This window comes from Petromyzon marinus (assembly GCF_048934315.1).
Source record: "Petromyzon marinus isolate PM22_M1 ecotype Great Lakes invasive population chromosome 85 unlocalized genomic scaffold, UKy_Petmar_22M1.pri1.0 chr85_unloc.1, whole genome shotgun sequence".
NCBI lineage: Eukaryota > Metazoa > Chordata > Hyperoartia > Petromyzontiformes > Petromyzontidae > Petromyzon > Petromyzon marinus.
The window spans coordinates 217,398-240,565 of record NW_027422646.1 but is presented as its reverse complement, the minus strand read 5'-3'; the positions used below and the strand labels follow the sequence as shown (position 1 = coordinate 240,565).

At 59.2% G+C, this 23,168-nt stretch overlaps 1 protein-coding gene across 1 annotated transcript in view; it reads right to left on the bottom strand.

The window, feature by feature from the left end:
• The window catches only part of LOC116936913 (sterol carrier protein 2-like), a 79,786-nt gene that overhangs the window by 16,146 nt on the left and 40,472 nt on the right, over window positions 1–23,168 (bottom strand). The window contains 4 exon segments of the mRNA XM_076059248.1: window positions 679–781; window positions 5,952–6,111; window positions 20,284–20,322; window positions 20,325–20,390. Of these exon segments, the coding sequence (XP_075915363.1) occupies window positions 679–781; window positions 5,952–6,111; window positions 20,284–20,322; window positions 20,325–20,390 (368 nt within the window).

Genomic DNA, 23,168 nt, shown 5'->3' with positions numbered 1-23,168 from the left:
AGAGACACACAGAGACTCACAGAGACACTCATAGAGACACACAGAGACACACAGAGACACACAGAGACACACAGAGACACACACAGAGATACACAAAGACACACAGAGACTCACAGAGACACACAGAGACACACACAGAGACTGAAATAGACACACACAGAGACTCACAGAGACACACACAGACAGACACAGAGACACACATAGACTCACAGAGACACACAGAGAGACTCACAGAGATACACACAGACAGACACAGAGACAGAGACTCACAGACACACAGACACACACAGAGACTCCCATAGACTCACAGAGACTCACAGAGACACACAGAGATACACAGAGATACACAGAGACACACACAGAGACACACACAGAGACACACAGAGACTCACAGACACACAGATACACACACAGATTCACAGAGACTCACAGACACACACAGAGACACACAGAGAGACACAGAGACACTCACAGAGACTCAGAGACACAGAGACTCAGAGACACAGAGACTCAGAGAGACTCACAGAGACTCACAGAGACACACAGACACACACATAGACACAGAGAAACACAGAGAGTCTCACAGAGACACAGAGAAACACACAGAGACACACAGACACAGGGAAACACACAGAGACACACAGAGAGACTCACAGAGACAAACACAGATAGACAAACCAGCTCCAGTCTCTTGGCAATGTCTCTAAAGACAGCGGCCGACTTAAAGTTGTCCTCCTTGGGAGTCGAAGATCCAGAGACAGACACCATCACAGGGACACGCCTACATAGACACACACACAGACACAGTCACACATAGACACACTCACACATAGACACACAACAACAACCGCTATTCGCCACTAAGTGGCGGTGACGTCACCACGACGCTTGTGCCAGGCTATGTGCACCTTGAGGCCACGTGAAGTGTCGAACGCCCGCTGGCAGGAGGTCACGGGGCAGACCCAGGTGCCACGGGTCGACTGACTGAGATGACTGGCTGATGCACCACCTGTGCCCCCTACTGTGCCAACCTGCTGTGCTTTAGCCACCCGGCGCTCCGCTCGTTGTTGTGAGCGTCGCTCCTCGGCCCTCCGTTGTTGTTGGAGGGCGACTGCCTCCAACTGCCCAGTAGCATCCTTCACAAGCCTCCTCCACAGAGGCCGATCTTGACACCGCTGGTACCAGTCATCGGCAAGTCCACTCAGCTCCACGTCCTCCTGTACCACATCACTCCATCTCTTCTCTAGCCCGTGCCACGCCCGTTTAGCCCCCTCGATCCGGCCGAACAAAAGCTGTTTCGGCATGCGGTGGCTGGGCATGCGGGCTACATGACCCAGCCAACGCAGCCTTGCCTGCCGGAGGAGCTCACCGATGGGACCGTGCCCAGATCTTTCAAAGATTTGTGACCTCCTCACACAATCCAGCCTGGTTAAACCCAGGATAGATCGTAGGCAGGCCAGCCTAAATGTTTCTAACTGGCGAAGATGTTCCATTAGGGGGGTCCACGTTTCGCAAGCGTAGAGGAGGGAATGACTGTGGCCGAGAAGACCTGAAGCTTAGTGCGGAGCGACAGACCAGGTAGCTTCCACACAGCGTTACGCAACCGATGAAAAGATATTGCCGCTCGACTGATTCGGAGACCTCTGCTGTTAAACTGGAGCCGGTCATAAGCACACTGCCCAGGTATGGGAAACTCTCCACTCTCTCCACAACTGCCCCATCACCGATTGGGAGTTGTGGGGGTGGAGTGTCCGATGGTACAAAATACCCAGGCAGGTGCTTAGTTTTGGTGGGGCTGATGGTAAGGCCCCACCTCTTAGTGGCATGCTCCAGTCTCAGCAGCAGCGTCTCCAACTCCTCCTCTGAATGAGCAGCTATTACCAAATCATCAGCATACATAACGTGGTTGAGCAATAGGGAGCCATCCCTTGACCGCACCCGGGCATAGATCAGCCTCCCATTACATCTGTACCAAATAGAGATTCCCCCGGTAGAGCTATTGAAGGCTTCACGAACTACGTGATCAAAATAGCTGTTAAATAATGTGGGAGCCAGAGGACATCCCTGTCGCACCCCAAGGTGTACAGGGAATGGCTCTGACTCCCGTCCACGTAGTTTTACCTGGGCCCGCTCACCAACATGAAGTTCCTTAATGATTGTGAGTAGAGGGTCAGGGACTCCAAAAGCACGAAGAACAACCCAGATCCCAGGCCTAATGATGGAATCATAGGCCTTGACCATGTCAATAAAGCAGAGATGTAGGTCTTGTTGGAATTCCCTATACCTCTGCTGTAGCAGACGGACAGAAAATATGGCATCTGTGCAGGACCGCCCTTTCCTGAAACCGCATTGGGGCTCCGCAAGCCTCTCCTCAGCGTGCCTGGTTAGGCGATGTTGAATAATCCTAGCCAGGACCTTTCCCGCACACTGAGGAGTGAGATGCCCCTGTAGTTGTTACAGTCTGTCCAGTTCCCCTTCTTAAAGAGGGGGACCAGCAGGGCATCCTTCCAATCCTGCGGAACCCGTCCAGTGGTCCAGACTGTTGTTATGATGTCATATAGGGCAGTCTGTGCACAAACGCCACCCTTCCTCAGCATTTCTCTTGGGAGATCATCTCTACCCGGTGCCTTTCCTGATCTCGGACTCCGGATCGCCCTCAGTACATCCTCAACAGATGGCACCTCAGCCAGCCACTCACAGGGGGTGACTTCTTCCAATATTTGAGGCACCACAGCCTCAGCAGGGTCATCCTCACTTTGTGCCACGATATTTTCCTGGTTGAGGGATTTTCCCTCCCCCAGGACCTCACAGAAATGCTCTGCAAATCTGCAAACCTGTTCCTGGGGGTCGGAGATTGGATCAACGTTTTTTCCCCGAATGATGGTAATAGGTGTGGCGCTGAAGGTTACTTTTTTGATGGAGTTAAATAGAGATTTGTGATCGCGGGCCACTGAGGCAGACTCCATCTCCTCCGCAACCCCCATCCTTGCAGCGCCTTACGGCTCTCCGAACCTCCGAGCGAAGGCTGCGGTAAGCCTCCTCATTCTCTGACGTGGGATTCTGTAGCCGATGACAGTGGGCCTGTCGCTTTTTCTCAACCATCCTAAACACCTCCTCTGTCAGCCAGGGTCTCTGGGGAGGTCTGGACCGCGTACCCAAAGCAGCCATTGCAGCTGCATGAGCCACAGTCCTAAACCTCGCCCATTTACCCTCGACATCAGGAGGAGTGGGGGACGATGCCAATCCCAGCCGCAAGCGATGATGAAATTCTCGCTTGCAACTTTTATCAGATAACTGAGACCAGGCCACTTTAGGTTGGAATGGGGTCCTGGGTGTACACCCACCACCGGAGTAGAAGAATGGCAGGCGCATCTTACAGATGACTAGTCGATGGTCAGAGGGCAGATCAGCTCCACGGTAGGTCCTGGTGTCAAGGACATGGGCCCGCATCCGCTGGTCCGTCACTATGTAGTCCAGCAGATGTTCTTGCTTGGACCCGGCATGCATCCATGATGTGTGGATGCGCCGATTCCGGAACAGCGTGTTGGTAATTACAAGCCCATGGGCTGCACAAAAATCTAGCAGCCTTCTACCGTTGTTATTGAGCTGATCTGGCCCATGCCCTCCAATCACTCCAGACCAGGTGTCAGCATCATGACCTACTCTGGCATTGAAGTCACCCAACAAGATGACTCTATCCCGAGGGGCCACTTTAGCCAGCACCTGTGACAGGTCATAGAAGGCATCTGACTCATCGGCTTTGCCTGCATCCCTCCACGGATGTTCATCTTCGGTGGGGGCATAAGTAACCACGACCACCACTCCTCGCCTCCAGTTGATGGGAAGGCGAGCCCGAAGTAGCCTGGGGCTTACAGCTTCCCACACCTCACCGCCACGCTCCCACGCCCCCTTCATTCTTTTGTTCAAAAGAAGAGCCACACCCTGTTGTTTGGCAGTCTGTTGCCCCGAGTAGAGGACTGTCCCACCCCTCATGGTGGCAGGAGCCAGAACCGGTCCACCGGACCTCCTGAATGCCACAGAGATCCAGGCGGTACCGGTCCAGCACCCGACAGAGGAGTGGCAGCCTCTCCTCCGCAGTGAGCGTTTCGAACATTCCACGTGGCCACCCGTAGTGGCTTTTCATTGTGTCTGGAGGAGCCCCGAGGGTAGAGATTCAATCTCCTGGCTCCGCCAATTGGGGTTTGGCCAGGAGACGTCATAGACGCCTGGCCCCCCGGGGCCTCCGGCACAAGCTTATTAGTTACACACACAGACACACACACACATAGACACACAGTCACATAGTTAGTGGTGACGGTGGTGACGGTGGTGAAGGTAGTACTAGTTAGTGTACTAGTTAGTTATAGTTAGTGCTAGTTAGTGATAGTTAGTGTACTAGTTAGTAAACGTCCTAGTTAGTGATAGTTAGTCCTAGTTAGTGATAGTTAATCCTAGTTAGTGTACTAGTTAGTGATAGTACTAGTTAGTGATAGTTAGTACTAGTTAGTGACAGTTAGTACTAGTTAGTGATAGTTAGTGTACTAGTTTGTGATGTTAGTAGTGCTAGCTAGTGTTAGTTAGTGTACTAGTTAGTGATAGTTAGCACTAGTTAGCACTAGTGTACTAGTTAGTGATAGCTAGTGCTAGTTAGTGCTAGTTAGTAGTACTAGTTAGTGTACTAGTTAGTGCTAGAAGTGCTAGCAAGTGTTCTAGTTAGTGTATTAGCCAGTATTAGCGTACTAGTTAGTGCTAGCTAGTGTTAGTGTACTAGTTAGTGTACTAGTTAGTGATGTTAGTAGTGCTAGCTAGTGTTAGTGTACTAGTTAGTGCTAGTAGTGCTAGCTAGTGTACTAGTTAGCATACTAGCTAGTGTTAGTATACTAGTTAGTGCTAGTTAGTACTAGTTAATAGTGCTAGTTAATGACAGTTAGTACTAGTTAGTGTACTAGTTAGTGTACTAGTTGGTGTACTAGTTGGTGTACTAGTTGGTGCACTAGTTGGTGTACTAGTTGGTGTACTAGTTGGTGTACTAGTTGGTGCTAGTTAGTGTACTAGTTGGTGTATTAGCGTACTAGTTAGTGTACTAGTTGGTGTACTAGTTAGTGTACTAGTTGGTGTATTGGTGTACTAGTTGGTGTACTAGTTGGTGTACTAGTTAGTGTACTAGTTAGTGTACTAGTTATAGTGCTAGTTGGTGTACTAGTTGGTGTACTAGTTGGTGTACTAGTTGGTGTACTAGTTAGTGTACTAGTTAGTGTACTAGTTGGTGTACTAGTTAGTGTACTAGTTGGTGTACTAGTTAGTGTACTAGTTAGTGCTAGTTAGTGTACTAGTTAGTCTACTAGTTAGTGTACTAGTTAGTGTGTTAGTTAGTGTACTAGTTGGTGCTAGTTAGTGCTAGTTACCGGCTAGCGCCCTCCCGCGTGAACCCCATGCCGTAGATGGCCACAACCACGGCTCCCCCTAGGCCCAGGTTGTGCTGGAGGCCGTGGACGGAGCTAGTTAGTGTACTAGTTAGTGTACTAGTTAGTGTACTAGTTGGTGTACTAGTTAGTGTACTAGTTGGTGTACTGGTGTACTAGTTAGTGTACTAGTTAGTGTACTAGTTAGTCTACTAGTTAGTGTACTAGTTAGTGTGTTAGTTAGTGTACTAGTTGGTGCTAGTTAGTGCTAGTTACCGGCTAGCGCCCTCCCGCGTGAACCCCATGCCGTAGATGGCCACAACCACGGCTCCCCCTAGGCCCAGGTTGTGCTGGAGGCCGTGGACGGAGCTAGTTAGTGTACTAGTTAGTGTACTAGTTAGTGTACTAGTTGGTGTACTAGTTAGTGTACTAGTTGGTGTACTGGTGTACTAGTTAGTGTACTAGTTAGTGTACTAGTTAGTCTACTAGTTAGTGTACTAGTTAGTGTGTTAGTTAGTGTACTAGTTGGTGCTAGTTAGTGCTAGTTACCGGCTAGCGCCCTCCCGCGTGAACCCCATGCCGTAGATGGCCACAACCACGGCTCCCCCTAGGCCCAGGTTGTGCTGGAGGCCGTGGACGGAGCCGGGGACTTGCCGGGCGCCGGCCTCACCGCGGAGCTGCCAGCAGAGCTCAGCACACTGGGCTATGCCTGTGGGTGACACACGTGGGGTGGGTGGGTGTGACACACGTGGTGTGGGTGGGTGTGAGGGTGTGGGTGACACGTGGGGTGTGTGAGGGTGTGAGTGGGCTATGCCTGTGGGTGACACACGTGGGGTGGGTGAGGGTGACACACGTGGTGTGGGTGGGTGTGAGGGTGTGTGAGTGTGTGTGTGGGTGTGAGTGTGTGTGAGTGTGAGTGGGCTATGCCTGTGGGTGACACACGTGGGGTGGGTGGGTGTGAGGGTGTGTGTGGGTGGGTGTGTGTGTGTGTGGGTGTGAGTGGGCTATGCCTGTGGGTGACACACGTGGTGTGTGTGTGGGTGTGAGTGGGTGACACACGTGGTGTGTGTGGGTGTGAGTGGGCTATGCCTGTGGGTGACACACGTGGTGTGTGTGTGGGTGACACACGTGGTGTGGGTGGGTGTGAGGGTGTGTGTGGGTGACACACGTGGTGTGAGTGGGCTATGCCTGTGGGTGACACACGTGGGGTGGGTGGGTGGGTGTGAGGGTGTGTGTGGGTGACACACGTGGTGTGGGTGGGTGGGTGTGAGGGTGACACACGTGGTGTGTGTGGGTGTGAGTGTGGGTGTGTGTGTGTGGGTGGGTGTGTGGGTGGGTGTGTGGGTGAGGGTGTGTGGGTGGGTGTTTGGGTGAGGGTGTGTGGGTGGGTGTTTGGGTGGGTGTGGGTGTGGGTGGGTGTGTGTGGGTGTGAGTGGGCTATGCCTGTGGGTGACACACGTGGTGTGTGTGGGTGTGTGTTGGGGTGTGGGTGGGGGGGTGAGAGTGTGTGGGTGCGGGTGACACGCGTGGTGTGTGTGGGTGTGTGTATCTGTGTGTGTGTGTCTGTGTGTGTGTGTGTCTCTGTGTGGGTGTCTATGTGTGTGTCTGTGTGTCTCTGTGTGTGTATCTGTGTGTCTCTCTCTCCCCGTGTCTCTCTCTCCCCTTGTCTCTCTCTCTCCCCGTGTCTCCCCGCGTCTCCCCGTGTCTCTCTCTCCCCGTGTCTCTCTCTCGCCGTGTCTCTCTCTCCCCGTGTCTCTCTCTCTCTCCCCGTGTCTCTCCGTGTCTCCCCGTGTCTCTCTCCCCGTGTCTCTCTCCGTGTCTCTCTCTCCCCGTGTCTCTCCCCGTGTCTCTCTCTCTCCGTGTCTCTCTCTCCCCGTGTCTCTCTCTCCGTGTCTCTCTCCGTGTCTCTCTCCCCGTGTCTCTCTCTCCCCGTGTCTCCCCGTGTCTCTCTCCCCATGTCTCTCTCCGTGTCTCTCTCTCCCCGTGTCTCTCCCCGTGTCTCTCTCTCCCCGTGTCTCTCTCTCCCCGTGTCTCTCTCTCCCCGTGTCTCTCTCTCCCCGTGTCTCTCTCTCCGTGTCTCTCTCTCCCCGTGTGTCTCCCCGTGTCTCTCTCTCTCTCCCCGTGTCTCTCTCTCTCTCCCCGTCTCTCCCCGTCTCTCTCTCTCCCCGTGTCTCTCTCTCCCCGTGTCTCTCTCCCCGTGTCTCTCTCCGTGTCTCTCCCCGTGTCTCCCCGTCTCTCTCTCTCCCCGTGTCTCTCTCACCCTGTGTCTCTCTCTCTCCCCGTGTCTCCCCGTGTCTCTCTCTCTCCCCGTGTCTCTCTCCCCGTGTCTCTCTCTCTCCCCGTGTCTCTCTCTCTCCCTGTGTCTCTCTCTCCCCGTCTCTCCCCGTGTCTCTCTCTCCCCGTGTCTCTCTCTCCCCGTGTCTCTCTCCCCGTGTCTCTCTCCGTGTCTCTCCCCGTGTCTCCCCGTCTCTCTCTCTCCCCGTGTCTCTCTCACCCCGTGTCTCTCTCTCTCCCCGTGTCTCCCCGTGTCTCTCTCTCTCCCCGTGTCTCTCTCCCCGTGTCTCTCTCTCCCCATGTCTCTCTCTCCCCGTGTCTCTCTCTCCCCATGTCTCTCTCCCCGTCTCTCTCTCCCCGTCTCCCTCTCCCCGTGTCTCTCTCCCCGTCTCTCTCTCCCCGTGTCTCTCTCTCCCCGTGTCTCTCTCCCCGTGTCTCTCTCGCCCCGTGTCTCTCTCTCCCCGTGTCTCTCTCTCCCCGTGTCTCTCTCTCCCCGTGTCTCTCTCACTCCCCGTGTCTCTCTCTCCCCGTGTCTCTCTCTCTCCCCGTGTCTCTCTCTCCCCGTGTCTCTCTCTCCCCGTGTCTCTCTCTCTCCCCGTGTCTCTCTCTCCCCAAGTCTCTCTCTCTCCCCGTCTCTCTCTCTCCGTGTCTCTCTCTCCCCGTGTCTCTCTCTCTCTCCGTGTCTCTCTCTCCCCGTGTCTCTCTCTCCCCGTGTCTCTCTCCCCGTGTCTCTCCCCGTGTCTCTCTCTCCCCGTGTCTCCGTGTCTCTCTCCCCGTGTCTCTCTCCCCGTGTCTCTCTCTCCCCGTGTCTCTCTCTCTCCCCGTGTCTCTCTCTCTCCCTGTGTCTCTCTCTCCCCGTCTCCCCCGTGTCTCTCTCTCCCCGTGTCTCTCTCTCCCCGTGTCTCTCTCCCCGTGTCTCTCTCCGTGTCTCTCCCCGTGTCTCCCCGTCTCTCTCTCTCCCCGTGTCTCCCCGTGTCTCTCTCTCTCCCCGTGTCTCCCCGTGTCTCTCTCTCTCCCCGTGTCTCTCTCCCCGTGTCTCTCTCTCCCCGTGTCTCTCTCTCCCCGTGTCTCTCTCTCCCCATGTCTCTCTCCCCGTCTCTCTCTCCCCGTGTCTCTCTCTCCCCATGTCTCTCTCCCCGTCTCTCTCTCCCCATGTCTCTCTCCCCGTCTCTCTCTCCCCGTGTCTCTCTCTCCCCGTGTCTCTCTCCCCGTGTCTCTCTCACTCCCCGTGTCTCTCTCTCCCCGTGTCTCTCTCTCTCCCCGTGTCTCTCTCTCCCCGTGTCTCTCTCTCCCCGTGTCTCTCTCTCTCCCCGTGTCTCTCTCTCCCCGTGTCTCTCTCTCTCCCCGTCTCTCTCTCTCCGTGTCTCTCTCTCCCCGTGTCTCTCTCTCTCTCCGTGTCTCTCTCTCCCCGTGTCTCTCTCTCCCCGTGTCTCTCTCCCCGTGTCTCTCTCTCCCCGTGTCTCTCTCTCCCCGTGTCTCTCTGTGTCTCCCCGTGTCTCTCTGTGTCTCCCCGTGTCTCTCTGTGTCTCCCCGTGTCTCTCTCTCCCCGTGTCTCTCTCTCCCCGTGTCTCTCTCTCCCCGTGTCTCTCTCTCCCCGTGTCTCTCTCTCCCCGTGTCTCTCTCTCCCCGTGTCTCTCTCTCCCCGTGTCTCTCTCTCCCCGTGTCTCTCTCTCCGTGTCTCTCTCTCCCCGTGTGTCTCCCCGTGTCTCTCTCTCTCTCCCCATGTCTCTCTCTCTCTCCCCGTCTCTCCCCGTCTCTCTCTCTCCCCGTGTCTCTCTCTCCCCGTGTCTCTCTCCCCGTGTCTCTCTCCGTGTCTCTCCCCGTGTCTCCCCGTCTCTCTCTCTCTCTCCCCGTGTCTCTCTCACCCTGTGTCTCTCTCTCTCCCCGTGTCTCCCTGTGTCTCTCTCTCTCCCCGTGTCTCTCTCCCCGTGTCTCTCTCTCTCCCCGTGTCTCTCTCTCTCCCTGTGTCTCTCTCTCCCCGTCTCTCCCCGTGTCTCTCTCTCCCCGTGTCTCTCTCTCCCCGTGTCTCTCTCCCCGTGTCTCTCTCCGTGTCTCTCCCCGTGTCTCCCCGTCTCTCTCTCTCCCCGTGTCTCTCTCACCCCGTGTCTCTCTCTCTCCCCGTGTCTCCCCGTGTCTCTCTCTCTCCCCGTGTCTCTCTCTCCCCGTGTCTCTCTCTCCCCGTGTCTCTCTCTCCCCATGTCTCTCTCCCCGTCTCTCTCTCCCCATGTCTCTCTCCCCGTCTCCCTCTCCCCGTGTCTCTCTCCCCGTCTCTCTCTCCCCGTGTCTCTCTCCCCGTGTCTCTCTCCGTGTCTCTCCCCGTGTCTCCCCGTCTCTCTCTCTCCCCGTGTCTCTCTCACCCCGTGTCTCTCTCTCTCCCCGTGTCTCCCCGTGTCTCTCTCTCTCCCCGTGTCTCTCTCCCCGTGTCTCTCTCTCCCCGTGTCTCTCTCTCCCCGTGTCTCTCTCTCCCCGTGTCTCTCTCCCCGTCTCTCTCTCCCCATGTCTCTCTCCCCGTCTCCCTCTCCCCGTGTCTCTCTCCCCGTCTCTCTCTCCCCGTGTCTCTCTCTCCCCGTGTCTCTCTCCCCGTGTCTCTCTCTCCCCGTGTCTCTCTCTCCCCGTGTCTCTCTCTCCCCGTGTCTCTCTCTCCCCGTGTCTCTCTCACTCCCCGTGTCTCTCTCTCCCCGTGTCTCTCTCTCTCCCCGTGTCTCTCTCTCCCCGTGTCTCTCTCTCCCCGTGTCTCTCTCTCTCCCCGTGTCTCTCTCTCCCCGTGTCTCTCTCTCTCCCCGTCTCTCTCTCTCCGTGTCTCTCTCTCCCCGTGTCTCTCTCTCTCTCCGTGTCTCTCTCTCCCCGTGTCTCTCTCTCCCCGTGTCTCTCTCCCCGTGTCTCTCCCCGTGTCTCTCTCTCCCCGTGTCTCCCTGTGTCTCTCTCTCTCCCCGTGTCTCTCTCCCCGTGTCTCTCTCTCTCCCCGTGTCTCTCTCTCTCCCTGTGTCTCTCTCTCCCCGTCTCTCCCCGTGTCTCTCTCTCCCCGTGTCTCTCTCTCCCCGTGTCTCTCTCCCCGTGTCTCTCTCCGTGTCTCTCCCCGTGTCTCCCCGTCTCTCTCTCTCCCCGTGTCTCTCTCTCCCCGTGTCTCTCTCTCCCCGTGTCTCTCTCTCCCCATGTCTCTCTCCCCGTCTCTCTCTCCCCATGTCTCTCTCCCCGTCTCCCTCTCCCCGTGTCTCTCTCCCCGTCTCTCTCTCCCCGTGTCTCTCTCCCCGTGTCTCTCTCCGTGTCTCTCCCCGTGTCTCCCCGTCTCTCTCTCTCCCCGTGTCTCTCTCACCCCGTGTCTCTCTCTCTCCCCGTGTCTCCCCGTGTCTCTCTCTCTCCCCGTGTCTCTCTCCCCGTGTCTCTCTCTCCCCGTGTCTCTCTCTCCCCGTGTCTCTCTCTCCCCGTGTCTCTCTCCCCGTCTCTCTCTCCCCATGTCTCTCTCCCCGTCTCCCTCTCCCCGTGTCTCTCTCCCCGTCTCTCTCTCCCCGTGTCTCTCTCTCCCCGTGTCTCTCTCCCCGTGTCTCTCTCTCCCCGTGTCTCTCTCTCCCCGTGTCTCTCTCTCCCCGTGTCTCTCTCTCCCCGTGTCTCTCTCACTCCCCGTGTCTCTCTCTCCCCGTGTCTCTCTCTCTCCCCGTGTCTCTCTCTCCCCGTGTCTCTCTCTCCCCGTGTCTCTCTCTCTCCCCGTGTCTCTCTCTCCCCGTGTCTCTCTCTCTCCCCGTCTCTCTCTCTCCGTGTCTCTCTCTCCCCGTGTCTCTCTCTCTCTCCGTGTCTCTCTCTCCCCGTGTCTCTCTCTCCCCGTGTCTCTCTCCCCGTGTCTCTCCCCGTGTCTCTCTCTCCCCGTGTCTCCGTGTCTCTCTCCCCGTGTCTCTCTCCCCGTGTCTCTCTCTCCCCGTGTCTCTCTCTCTCCCCGTGTCTCTCTCTCTCCCTGTGTCTCTCTCTCCCCGTCTCCCCCGTGTCTCTCTCTCCCCGTGTCTCTCTCTCCCCGTGTCTCTCTCCCCGTGTCTCTCTCCGTGTCTCTCCCCGTGTCTCCCCGTCTCTCTCTCTCCCCGTGTCTCTCTCACCCCGTGTCTCTCTCTCTCCCCGTGTCTCCCCGTGTCTCTCTCTCTCCCCGTGTCTCTCTCCCCGTGTCTCTCTCTCCCCGTGTCTCTCTCTCCCCGTGTCTCTCTCTCCCCATGTCTCTCTCCCCGTCTCTCTCTCCCCGTGTCTCTCTCTCCCCATGTCTCTCTCCCCGTCTCTCTCTCCCCATGTCTCTCTCCCCGTCTCTCTCTCCCCGTGTCTCTCTCTCCCCGTGTCTCTCTCCCCGTGTCTCTCTCACTCCCCGTGTCTCTCTCTCCCCGTGTCTCTCTCTCTCCCCGTGTCTCTCTCTCCCCGTGTCTCTCTCTCCCCGTGTCTCTCTCTCTCCCCGTGTCTCTCTCTCCCCGTGTCTCTCTCTCTCCCCGTCTCTCTCTCTCCGTGTCTCTCTCTCCCCGTGTCTCTCTCTCCCCGTGTCTCTCTCTCCCCGTGTCTCTCCCCGTGTCTCTCTCTCCCCGTGTATCTCTCTCCCCGTGTCTCTCTCTCCCCGTGTCTCTCTCTCCCCGTGTCTCTCTGTGTCTCCCCGTGTCTCTCTGTGTCTCCCCGTGTCTCTCTCTCCCCGTGTCTCTCTCTCCCCGTGTCTCTCTCTCCCCGTGTCTCTCTCTCCCCGTGTCTCTCTCTCCCCGTGTCTCTCTCTCTCTCCCCGTGTCTCTCTCTCTCTCCCCGTGTCTCTCTCCCCGTGTCTCTCTCTCCCCGTGTCTCTCTCTCCCCGTGTCTCTCTCTCCCCGTGTCTCTCTCTCTCTCCCCGTGTCTCTCTCTCTCTCCCCGTGTCTCTCTCTCTCTCCCCGTGTCTCTCTCTCTCTCCCCGTGTCTCTCCCCGTGTCTCTCTCCCCGTGTCTCTCTCTCCCCGTGTCTCTCTCTCTCCCCGTGTCTCTCTCTCTCCCTGTGTCTCTCTCTCCCCGTCTCCCCCGTGTCTCTCTCTCCCCGTGTCTCTCTCTCCCCGTGTCTCTCTCCCCGTGTCTCTCTCCGTGTCTCTCCCCGTGTCTCCCCGTCTCTCTCTCTCCCCGTGTCTCTCTCACCCCGTGTCTCTCTCTCTCCCCGTGTCTCCCCGTGTCTCTCTCTCTCCCCGTGTCTCTCTCCCCGTGTCTCTCTCTCCCCGTGTCTCTCTCTCCCCGTGTCTCTCTCTCCCCATGTCTCTCTCCCCGTCTCTCTCTCCCCGTGTCTCTCTCTCCCCATGTCTCTCTCCCCGTCTCTCTCTCCCCATGTCTCTCTCCCCGTCTCTCTCTCCCCGTGTCTCTCTCTCCCCGTGTCTCTCTCCCCGTGTCTCTCTCACTCCCCGTGTCTCTCTCTCCCCGTGTCTCTCTCTCTCCCCGTGTCTCTCTCTCCCCGTGTCTCTCTCTCCCCGTGTCTCTCTCTCTCCCCGTGTCTCTCTCTCCCCGTGTCTCTCTCTCTCCCCGTCTCTCTCTCTCCGTGTCTCTCTCTCCCCGTGTCTCTCTCTCCCCGTGTCTCTCCCCGTGTCTCTCTCTCCCCGTGTCTCTCTCTCCCCGTGTCTCTCTCTCCCCGTGTCTCTCTCTCCCCGTGTCTCTCTCTCCCCGTGTCTCTCTGTGTCTCCCCGTGTCTCTCTGTGTCTCCCCGTGTCTCTCTCTCCCCGTGTCTCTCTCTCCCCGTGTCTCTCTCTCCCCGTGTCTCTCTCTCCCCGTGTCTCTCTCTCCCCGTGTCTCTCTCTCTCTCCCCGTGTCTCTCTCTCTCTCCCCGTGTCTCTCTCCCCGTGTCTCTCTCTCCCCGTGTCTCTCTCTCCCCGTGTCTCTCTCTCCCCGTGTCTCTCTCTCCCCGTGTCTCTCTCTCTCTCCCCGTGTCTCTCTCTCTCTCCCCGTGTCTCTCTCTCTCTCCCCGTGTCTCTCTCTCTCTCCCCGTGTCTCTCCCCGTGTCTCTCTCCCCGTGTCTCTCTCTCCCCGTGTCTCTCTCTCTCTCGCCGTGTCTCTCTCTCTCTCCCCGTGTCTCTCTCTCCCCGTGTCTCTCTCTCCCCATGTCTCTCTCCCCGTCTCTCTCTCCCCATGTCTCTCTCCCCGTCTCCCTCTCCCCGTGTCTCTCTCCCCGTCTCTCTCTCCCCGTGTCTCTCTCCCCGTGTCTCTCTCCGTGTCTCTCCCCGTGTCTCCCCGTCTCTCTCTCTCCCCGTGTCTCTCTCACCCCGTGTCTCTCTCTCTCCCCGTGTCTCCCCGTGTCTCTCTCTCTCCCCGTGTCTCTCTCCCCGTGTCTCTCTCTCCCCGTGTCTCTCTCTCCCCGTGTCTCTCTCTCCCCGTGTCTCTCTCCCCGTCTCTCTCTCCCCATGTCTCTCTCCCCGTCTCCCTCTCCCCGTGTCTCTCTCCCCGTCTCTCTCTCCCCGTGTCTCTCTCTCCCCGTGTCTCTCTCCCCGTGTCTCTCTCTCCCCGTGTCTCTCTCTCCCCGTGTCTCTCTCTCCCCGTGTCTCTCTCTCCCCGTGTCTCTCTCACTCCCCGTGTCTCTCTCTCCCCGTGTCTCTCTCTCTCCCCGTGTCTCTCTCTCCCCGTGTCTCTCTCTCACCGTGTCTCTCTCTCTCCCCGTGTCTCTCTCTCCCCGTGTCTCTCTCTCTCCCCGTCTCTCTCTCTCCGTGTCTCTCTCTCCCCGTGTCTCTCTCTCTCTCCGTGTCTCTCTCTCCCCGTGTCTCTCTCTCCCCGTGTCTCTCTCCCCGTGTCTCTCCCCGTGTCTCTCTCTCCCCGTGTCTCCCTGTGTCTCTCTCTCTCCCCGTGTCTCTCTCCCCGTGTCTCTCTCTCTCCCCGTGTCTCTCTCTCTCCCTGTGTCTCTCTCTCCCCGTCTCTCCCCGTGTCTCTCTCTCCCCGTGTCTCTCTCTCCCCGTGTCTCTCTCCCCGTGTCTCTCTCCGTGTCTCTCCCCGTGTCTCCCCGTCTCTCTCTCTCCCCGTGTCTCTCTCTCCCCGTGTCTCTCTCTCCCCGTGTCTCTCTCTCCCCATGTCTCTCTCCCCGTCTCTCTCTCCCCATGTCTCTCTCCCCGTCTCCCTCTCCCCGTGTCTCTCTCCCCGTCTCTCTCTCCCCGTGTCTCTCTCCCCGTGTCTCTCTCCGTGTCTCTCCCCGTGTCTCCCCGTCTCTCTCTCTCCCCGTGTCTCTCTCACCCCGTGTCTCTCTCTCTCCCCGTGTCTCCCCGTGTCTCTCTCTCTCCCCGTGTCTCTCTCCCCGTGTCTCTCTCTCCCCGTGTCTCTCTCTCCCCGTGTCTCTCTCTCCCCGTGTCTCTCTCCCCGTCTCTCTCTCCCCATGTCTCTCTCCCCGTCTCCCTCTCCCCGTGTCTCTCTCCCCGTCTCTCTCTCCCCGTGTCTCTCTCTCCCCGTGTCTCTCTCCCCGTGTCTCTCTCTCCCCGTGTCTCTCTCTCCCCGTGTCTCTCTCTCCCCGTGTCTCTCTCTCCCCGTGTCTCTCTCACTCCCCGTGTCTCTCTCTCCCCGTGTCTCTCTCTCTCCCCGTGTCTCTCTCTCCCCGTGTCTCTCTCTCCCCGTGTCTCTCTCTCTCCCCGTGTCTCTCTCTCCCCGTGTCTCTCTCTCTCCCCGTCTCTCTCTCTCCGTGTCTCTCTCTCCCCGTGTCTCTCTCTCTCTCTGTGTCTCTCTCTCCCCGTGTCTCTCTCTCCCCGTGTCTCTCTCCCCGTGTCTCTCCCCGTGTCTCTCTCTCCCCGTGTCTCCGTGTCTCTCTCCCCGTGTCTCTCTCCCCGTGTCTCTCTCTCCCCGTGTCTCTCTCTCTCCCCGTGTCTCTCTCTCTCCCTGTGTCTCTCTCTCCCCGTCTCCCCCGTGTCTCTCTCTCCCCGTGTCTCTCTCTCCCCGTGTCTCTCTCCCCGTGTCTCTCTCCGTGTCTCTCCCCGTGTCTCCCCGTCTCTCTCTCTCCCCGTGTCTCTCTCACCCCGTGTCTCTCTCTCTCCCCGTGTCTCCCCGTGTCTCTCTCTCTCCCCGTGTCTCTCTCCCCGTGTCTCTCTCTCCCCGTGTCTCTCTCTCCCCGTGTCTCTCTCTCCCCATGTCTCTCTCCCCGTCTCTCTCTCCCCGTGTCTCTCTCTCCCCATGTCTCTCTCTCCCCATGTCTCTCTCCCCGTCTCTCTCTCCCCGTGTCTCTCTCTCCCCGTGTCTCTCTCCCCGTGTCTCTCTCACTCCCCGTGTCTCTCTCTCCCCGTGTCTCTCTCTCTCCCCGTGTCTCTCTCTCCCCGTGTCTCTCTCTCCCCGTGTCTCTCTCTCTCCCCGTGTCTCTCTCTCCCCGTGTCTCTCTCTCTCCCCGTCTCTCTCTCTCCGTGTCTCTCTCTCCCCGTGTCTCTCTCTCTCTCCGTGTCTCTCTCTCCCCGTGTCTCTCTCTCCCCGTGTCTCTCCCCGTGTCTCTCTCTCCCCGTGTCTCTCTCTCCCCGTGTCTCTCTCTCCCCGTGTCTCTCTCTCCCCGTGTCTCTCTCTCCCCGTGTCTCTCTGTGTCTCCCCGTGTCTCTCTGTGTCTCCCCGTGTCTCTCTCTCCCCGTGTCTCTCTCTCCCCGTGTCTCTCTCTCCCCGTGTCTCTCTCTCCCCGTGTCTCTCTCTCCCCGTGTCTCTCTCTCTCTCCCCGTGTCTCTCTCTCTCTCCCCGTGTCTCTCTCCCCGTGTCTCTCTCTCCCCGTGTCTCTCTCTCCCCGTGTCTCTCTCTCCCCGTGTCTCTCTCTCTCTCCCCGTGTCTCTCTCTCTCTCCCCGTGTCTCTCTCTCTCTCCCCGTGTCTCTCTCTCTCTCCCCGTGTCTCTCCCCGTGTCTCTCTCCCCGTGTCTCTCTCTCCCCGTGTCTCTCTCTCTCTCGCCGTGTCTCTCTCTCTCTCCCCGTGTCTCTCTCTCTCTCTCCCCGTGTCTCTCTCTCCCCGTGTCTCTCCGTCTCTCTCCCCGTGTCTCTCTCTCCCCGTGTCTCTCTCTCCGTGTCTCTCTCTCCCCGTGTCTCTCTCTCCCCGCGTCTCTCTCTCCGTGTCTCTCTCTCCCCGTGTCTCTCTCCCCGTGTCTCTCCCCGTGTCTCTCTCTCCCCGTGTCTCTCTCTCCCCGTGTCTCTCTCTCCCCGTGTCTCTCTCTCCCCGTGTCTCTCTCTCCCCGTGTCTCTCCCCGTGTCTCTCTCTCCCCGTGTGTCTCTCTCCCCGTGTCTCTCTCTCCCCGTGTCTCTCTCTCCCCGTGTCTCTCTCTCCGTGTCTCTCTCCCCGTGTCTCTCTCTCCCCGTGTCTCCCCGTGTCTCTCTCTCCCCGTGTCTCCCCGTCTCTCTCTCTCCCCGTGTCTCTCTCCCTGTGTCTCTCTCCCCGTGTCTCTCTCTCCCCGTGTCTCTCTCTCCCCGTGTCTCCCCGTGTCTCTCTCTCCCCGTGTCTCTCTCTCCCCGTGTCTCTCTCCCCCCGTGTCTCTCTCTCCCCGTGTCTCTCTCTCCCTGTGTCTCTCTCCCCGTGTCTCTCTCTCCCCGTGTCTCTCTCTCCCCGTGTCTCCCCGTGTCTCTCTCTCCCCGTGTCTCTCTCTCCCCGTGTCTCTCTCCCCCCGTGTCTCTCTCTCCCCGTGTCTCTCTCCCCGTGTCTCTCTCCCCCCGTGTCTCTCTCTCCCCGTGTCTCTCTCTCCCCGTGTCTCTCTCTCCCCGTGTCTCTCTCTCCCCGTGTCTCTCTCTCCCCCGTGTCTCTCTCCCCGTGTCTCTCTCTCCCCGTGTCTCTCTCTCCCCGTGTCTCTCTCTCCCCGTGTCTCTCTCTCCCCGTGTCTCTCTCTCCCCGTGTCTCTCTCTCCCCGTGTCTCCCCGTGTCTCTCTCTCCCCGTGTCTCCCCGTCTCTCTCTCTCCCCGTGTCTCTCTCCCTGTGTCTCTCTCCCCGTGTCTCTCTCTCCCCGTGTCTCTCTCTCCCCGTGTCTCTCTCTCTCCCCGTGTCTCTCTCTCCCCGTGTCTCTCTCTCCCCGTGTCTCTCTCTCCCCGTGTCTCCCCGTGTCTCTCTCTCCCCGTGTCTCCCCGTCTCTCTCTCTCCCCGTGTCTCTCTCTCCCCGTGTCTCTCTCTCTCCCCGTGTCTCTCTCTCCCCGTGTCTCTCTCTCCCCGTGTCTCCCCGTGTCTCTCTCTCCCCGTGTCTCCCCGTCTCTCTCTCTCCCCGTGTCTCTCTCCCTGTGTCTCTCTCCCCGTGTCTCTCTCTCCCGTGTCTCTCTCTCCCCGTGTCTCCCCGTGTCTCTCTCTCTCCCCGTGTCTCTCTCTCTCCCCGTGTCTCTCTCTCCCCGTGTCTCTCTCCCCGTGTCTCTCTCTCTCCCCGTGTCTCTCTCTCCCCATGTCTCTCTCTCCCCGTGTCTCTCTCTCCCCGTGTCTCCCCGTGTCTCTCTCTCCCCGTGTCTCCCCGTCTCTCTCTCTCCCCGTGTCTCTCTCCCTGTGTCTCTCTCCCCGTGTCTCTCTCTCCCCGTGTCTCTCTCTCCCCGTGTCTCCCGTGTCTCTCTCTCTCCCCGTGTCTCTCTCTCTCCCCGTGTCTCTCTCTCCCCGTGTCTCTCTCCCCGTGTCTCTCTCTCTCCCCGTGTCTCTCTCTCCCCATGTCTCTCTCTCCCCGTGTCTCTCTCTCTCCCCGTGTCTCTCTCTCTCCCCGTGTCTCTCTCTCCCCGTGTCTCTCTCCGTGTCTCTCTCTCTCCCCGTGTCTCTCTCTCCCCGTGTCTCTCTCCCCGTGTCTCTCTCTCCCCGTGTCTCTCTCTCCCCGTGTCTCTCTCTCCCCGTGTCTCTCTCTCCCCGTGTCTCTCTCTCCCCGTGTCTCTCTCTCCCCGTGTCTCCCCGTGTCTCTCTCTCCCCGTGTCTCCCCGTCTCTCTCTCTCCCCGTGTCTCTCTCCCTGTGTCTCTCTCCCCGTGTCTCTCTCTCCCCGTGTCTCTCTCTCCCCGTGTCTCTCTCTCTCCCCGTGTCTCTCTCTCCCCGTGTCTCTCTCTCCCCGTGTCTCTCTCTCCCCGTGTCTCTCTCTCCCCGTGTCTCCCCGTGTCTCTCTCTCCCCGTGTCTCCCCGTCTCTCTCTCTCCCCGTGTCTCTCTCCCTGTGTCTCTCTCCCCGTGTCTCTCTCTCCCCGTGTCTCTCTCTCCCCGTGTCTCTCTCTCCCCGTGTCTCTCTCTCTCCCCGTGTCTCTCTCTCCCCGTGTCTCTCTCTCCCCGTGTCTCCCCGTGTCTCTCTCTCCCCGTGTCTCCCCGTCTCTCTCTCTCCCCGTGTCTCTCTCCCTGTGTCTCTCTCCCCGTGTCTCTCTCTCCCCGTGTCTCTCTCTCCCCGTGTCTCCCCGTGTCTCTCTCTCTCCCCGTGTCTCTCTCTCTCCCCGTGTCTCTCTCTCCCCGTGTCTCTCTCCCCGTGTCTCTCTCTCTCCCCGTGTCTCTCTCTCCCCATGTCTCTCTCTCCCTGTGTCTCTCTCTCCCCGTGTCTCCCCGTGTCTCTCTCTCCCCGTGTCTCCCCGTCTCTCTCTCTCCCCGTGTCTCTCTCCCTGTGTCTCTCTCCCCGTGTCTCTCTCTCCCCGTGTCTCTCTCTCCCCGTGTCTCCCCGTGTCTCTCTCTCTCCCCGTGTCTCTCTCTCTCCCCGTGTCTCTCTCTCCCCGTGTCTCTCTCCCCGTGTCTCTCTCTCTCCCCTCCTCATGTCTCTCTCTCCCCATGTCTCTCTCTCCCCGTGTCTCTCTCTCCCCGTGTCTCCCCGTGTCTCTCTCTCCCCGTGTCTCCCCGTCTCTCTCTCTCCCCGTGTCTCTCTCCCTGTGTCTCTCTCCCCGTGTCTCTCTCTCCCCGTGTCTCTCTCTCCCCGTGTCTCCCCGTGTCTCTCTCTCTCCCCGTGTCTCTCTCTCTCCCCGTGTCTCTCTCTCCCCGTGTCTCTCTCTCCCCGTGTCTCTCTCTCCCCGTGTCTCTCTCTCCCCGTCTCTCTCTCTCCCCGTGTCTCTCTCTCCCCGTGTCTCTCTCTCCCCGTGTCTCTCTCTCCCCGTCTCTCTCACCCCGTGTGTCTCTCCCCGTGTCTCTCTCTCCCCGTGTCTCTCTCTCCCCGTCTCTCTCACCCCGTGTGTCTCTCCCCGTGTCTCTCTCTCCCCGTGTGTCTCTCTCCCCGTCACTCTCTCCCCGTGTCTCTCTCTCCCCGTGTCTCTCCCCGTGTCTCTCTCTCCCCGTGTCTCTCCCCGTGTCTCTCTCTCCCCGTGTCTCTCCCCCGTGTCTCTCTCTCCCCCGTGTCTCTCTCTCCCGTGTCTCTCTCTCCCCGTGTCTCTCCCCGTGTCTCTCTCTCCCCCCGTGTCTCTCTCTCCCCGTGTCTCTCTCCCTGTGTCTCTCTCCCCGTGTCTCTCTCTCCCCGTGTCTCTCTCTCCCCGTGTCTCTCTCTCTCCCCGTGTCTCTCTCTCCCCGTGTCTCTCTCCCCGTGTCTCTCTCCCCGTGTCTCTCTCCCCGTGTCTCTCTCCCCGTGTCTCTCCCCGTCTCTCTCCCCCTGTCTCTCTCTCTCTCCCCGTGTCTCTCTCTCCCCGTGTCTCTCTCTCTCCCCGTGTCTCTCTCTCCCCGTGTCTCTCTCTCTCCCCGTGTCTCCCCGTGTCTCTCTCTCCCCGTGTCTCTCCCCGTGTCTCTCTCCCGTGTCTCTCTCTCCGTGTCGTCGTCATCACCGGTAGCTCCCAGGGGGTGCCCCTTAGAGATGAGTCCCCGCTGGGGTTGACCACCCAACGGCCCCCGTAGGTCGTGGCCCCACTGTCCACCAGCTGTCCCGCCCCTCCTGGGAGACACGCGGACAGAGACACACGGGGAGAGAGACACGGAGAGAGACACGGAGAGAGAGAGACACGGGGAGAGAGAGACACGGGGAGAGAGAGAGACACGGGGAGACACGGGGAGAGAGAGACACGGGGAGAGAGAGACACGGGGAGAGAGAGACACGGGGAGAGAGAGACATGGGGAGAGAGAGACACGGGGAGAGAGAGACACGGGGAGAGAGAGACACGGGGAGACACGGGGAGAAAGAGACACGGGGAGAGAGAGACACGGGGAGAGAGAGACACGGGGAGAGAGAGACACGGGGAGAGAGAGACACGGGGAGAGAGAGACACGGGGAGAGAGAGAGACACGGGGAGACACGGGGAGAGAGAGACACGGGGAGAGAGAGACACGGGGAGAGAGAGACACGGGGAGAGAGAGACATGGGGAGAGAGAGACACGGGAAAGAGAGACACGGGGAGAGAGAGACACGGGGAGAGAGAGAGACACGGGGAGACACGGGGAGAGAGAGACACGGGGAGAGAGAGACACGGGGAGAGAGAGACACGGGGAGAGAGAGACACGGGGAGAGAGAGAGACACGGGGAGACACGGGGAGAGAGAGACACGGGGAGAGAGAGACACGGGGAGAGAGAGACACGGGGAGAGAGAGACATGGGGAGAGAGAGACACGGGAAAGAGAGACACGGGGAGAGAGAGACACGGGGAGAGAGAGAGACACGGGGAGACACGGGGAGAGAGAGACACGGGGAGAGAGAGACACGGGGAGAGAGAGACACGGGGAGAGAGAGAGACACGGGGAGACACGGGGAGAGAGAGACACGGGGAGAGAGAGACACGGGGAGAGAGAGACACGGGGAGAGAGAGATACGGGGAGAGAGAGACACGGGGAGAGAGAGACACGGGGAGAGAGAGACACGGGGAGAGAGAGACACGGGAGAGAGAGACACGGGGAGACACGGGGAGAGAGAGACACGGGAGAGAGAGACACGGGGAGAGAGAGACACAGGGGAGAGAGAGACACGGGGAGAGAGAGACATGGGGAGAGAGAGACACGGGAAAGAGAGACACGGGGAGAGAGAGACACGGGGAGAGAGAGATACGGGGAGAGAGAGAGACACGGGGAGAGAGAGACACGGGGAGGAGAGAGAGAGAGACGCGGGGAGAGAGAGACACGGGGAGAGAGACACGGGGAGAGAGAGACACGGGGAGAGAGAGACACGGGGAGAGACACACGGGGAGAGAGACACGGGGAGAGAGACACGGGGAGAGACATGGGGAGAGACACGGGGAGAGAGACACACGGGGAGAGAGACACGGAGAGAGAGAGACACGGTGAGAGAGAGACACGGGGAGAGAGAGACACGGGGAGAGAGAGACACGGGGAGAGAGACACGGGGAGAGAGAGACACGGGGAGAGAGAGACACGGGGAGAGAGAGAGACACGGATAGAGAGAGAGACACGGGGAGAGAGACACGGGGAGAGAGAGACACGGGGAGAGAGAGACACGGGGAGAGAGAGACACGGGGAGAGAGAGACACGGGGAGAGAGAGACACGGTGAGAGAGAGACACGGGGAGAGAGACACACGGGGAGAGAGAGACACGGAGAGAGAGAGACACAGGGAGAGAGACACGCGGACAGAGACACGGGGAGAGACACGGGGAGAGAGAGACATGGGGAGAGAGAGAGACACGGGGAGAGACACGGGGAGAGAGAGACACGGGGAGAGAGAGAGACACGGAGAGAGAGACACGGGGAGAGAGAGACACGGAGAGAGAGAGACACGGGGGGAGAGAGACACGGGGAGAGAGAGACACGGGGAGAGAGAGACACGGGGAGAGACACACGGGGAGAGAGACACGGGGAGAGAGACACGGGGAGAGACATGGGGAGAGACACGGGGAGAGAGACACACGGGGAGAGAGACACGGAGAGAGAGAGACACGGTGAGAGAGAGACACGGGGAGAGAGAGACACGGGGAGAGAGAGACACGGGGAGAGAGACACGGGGAGAGAGAGACACGGGGAGAGAGAGACACGGGGAGAGAGAGACACGGGGAGAGAGAGAGACACGGATAGAGAGAGAGACACGGGGAGAGAGACACGGGGAGAGAGAGACACGGGGAGAGAGAGACACGGGGAGAGAGAGACACGGGGAGAGAGAGACACGGGGAGAGAGAGACACGGGGAGAGAGAGACACGGGGAGAGAGAGACACGGGGAGAGAGACACGGGGAGAGAGAGACACGGGGAGAGAGAGACACGGGGAGAGAGAGACACACGGGGAGAGAGAGACACGGAGAGAGAGAGACACGGGGAGAGACACGGGGAGAGAGAGACACGGGGGGAGAGACACGGGGAGAGAGACACGGGGAGAGAGAGACACGGAGAGAGAGAGACACGGGGAGAGAGAGAGACACGGTGAGAGAGAGAGACACGGGGAGAGAGAGACACGGGGAGAGAGAGAGAGACACGGGGAGAGAGAGAGACACGGTGAGAGAGACACACGGGGAGAGAGAGAGACGGGGAGACACGGGGAGAGAGAGACACGGGGAGAGAGAGAGACGGGGAGAGAGAGACACGGGGAGAGAGAGACACGGGGAGAGAGACACACGGGGAGAGAGAGACAGGTGGAGAGAGACACGGGGAGAGACACGGGGAGAGAGACACGGGGAGAGAGAGACACGGGGAGAGAGAGAGAGACACGGGGAGAGAGAGAGACACGGTGAGAGAGAGAGACACGGGGAGATAGAGACACGGGGAGAGAGAGAGAGACAC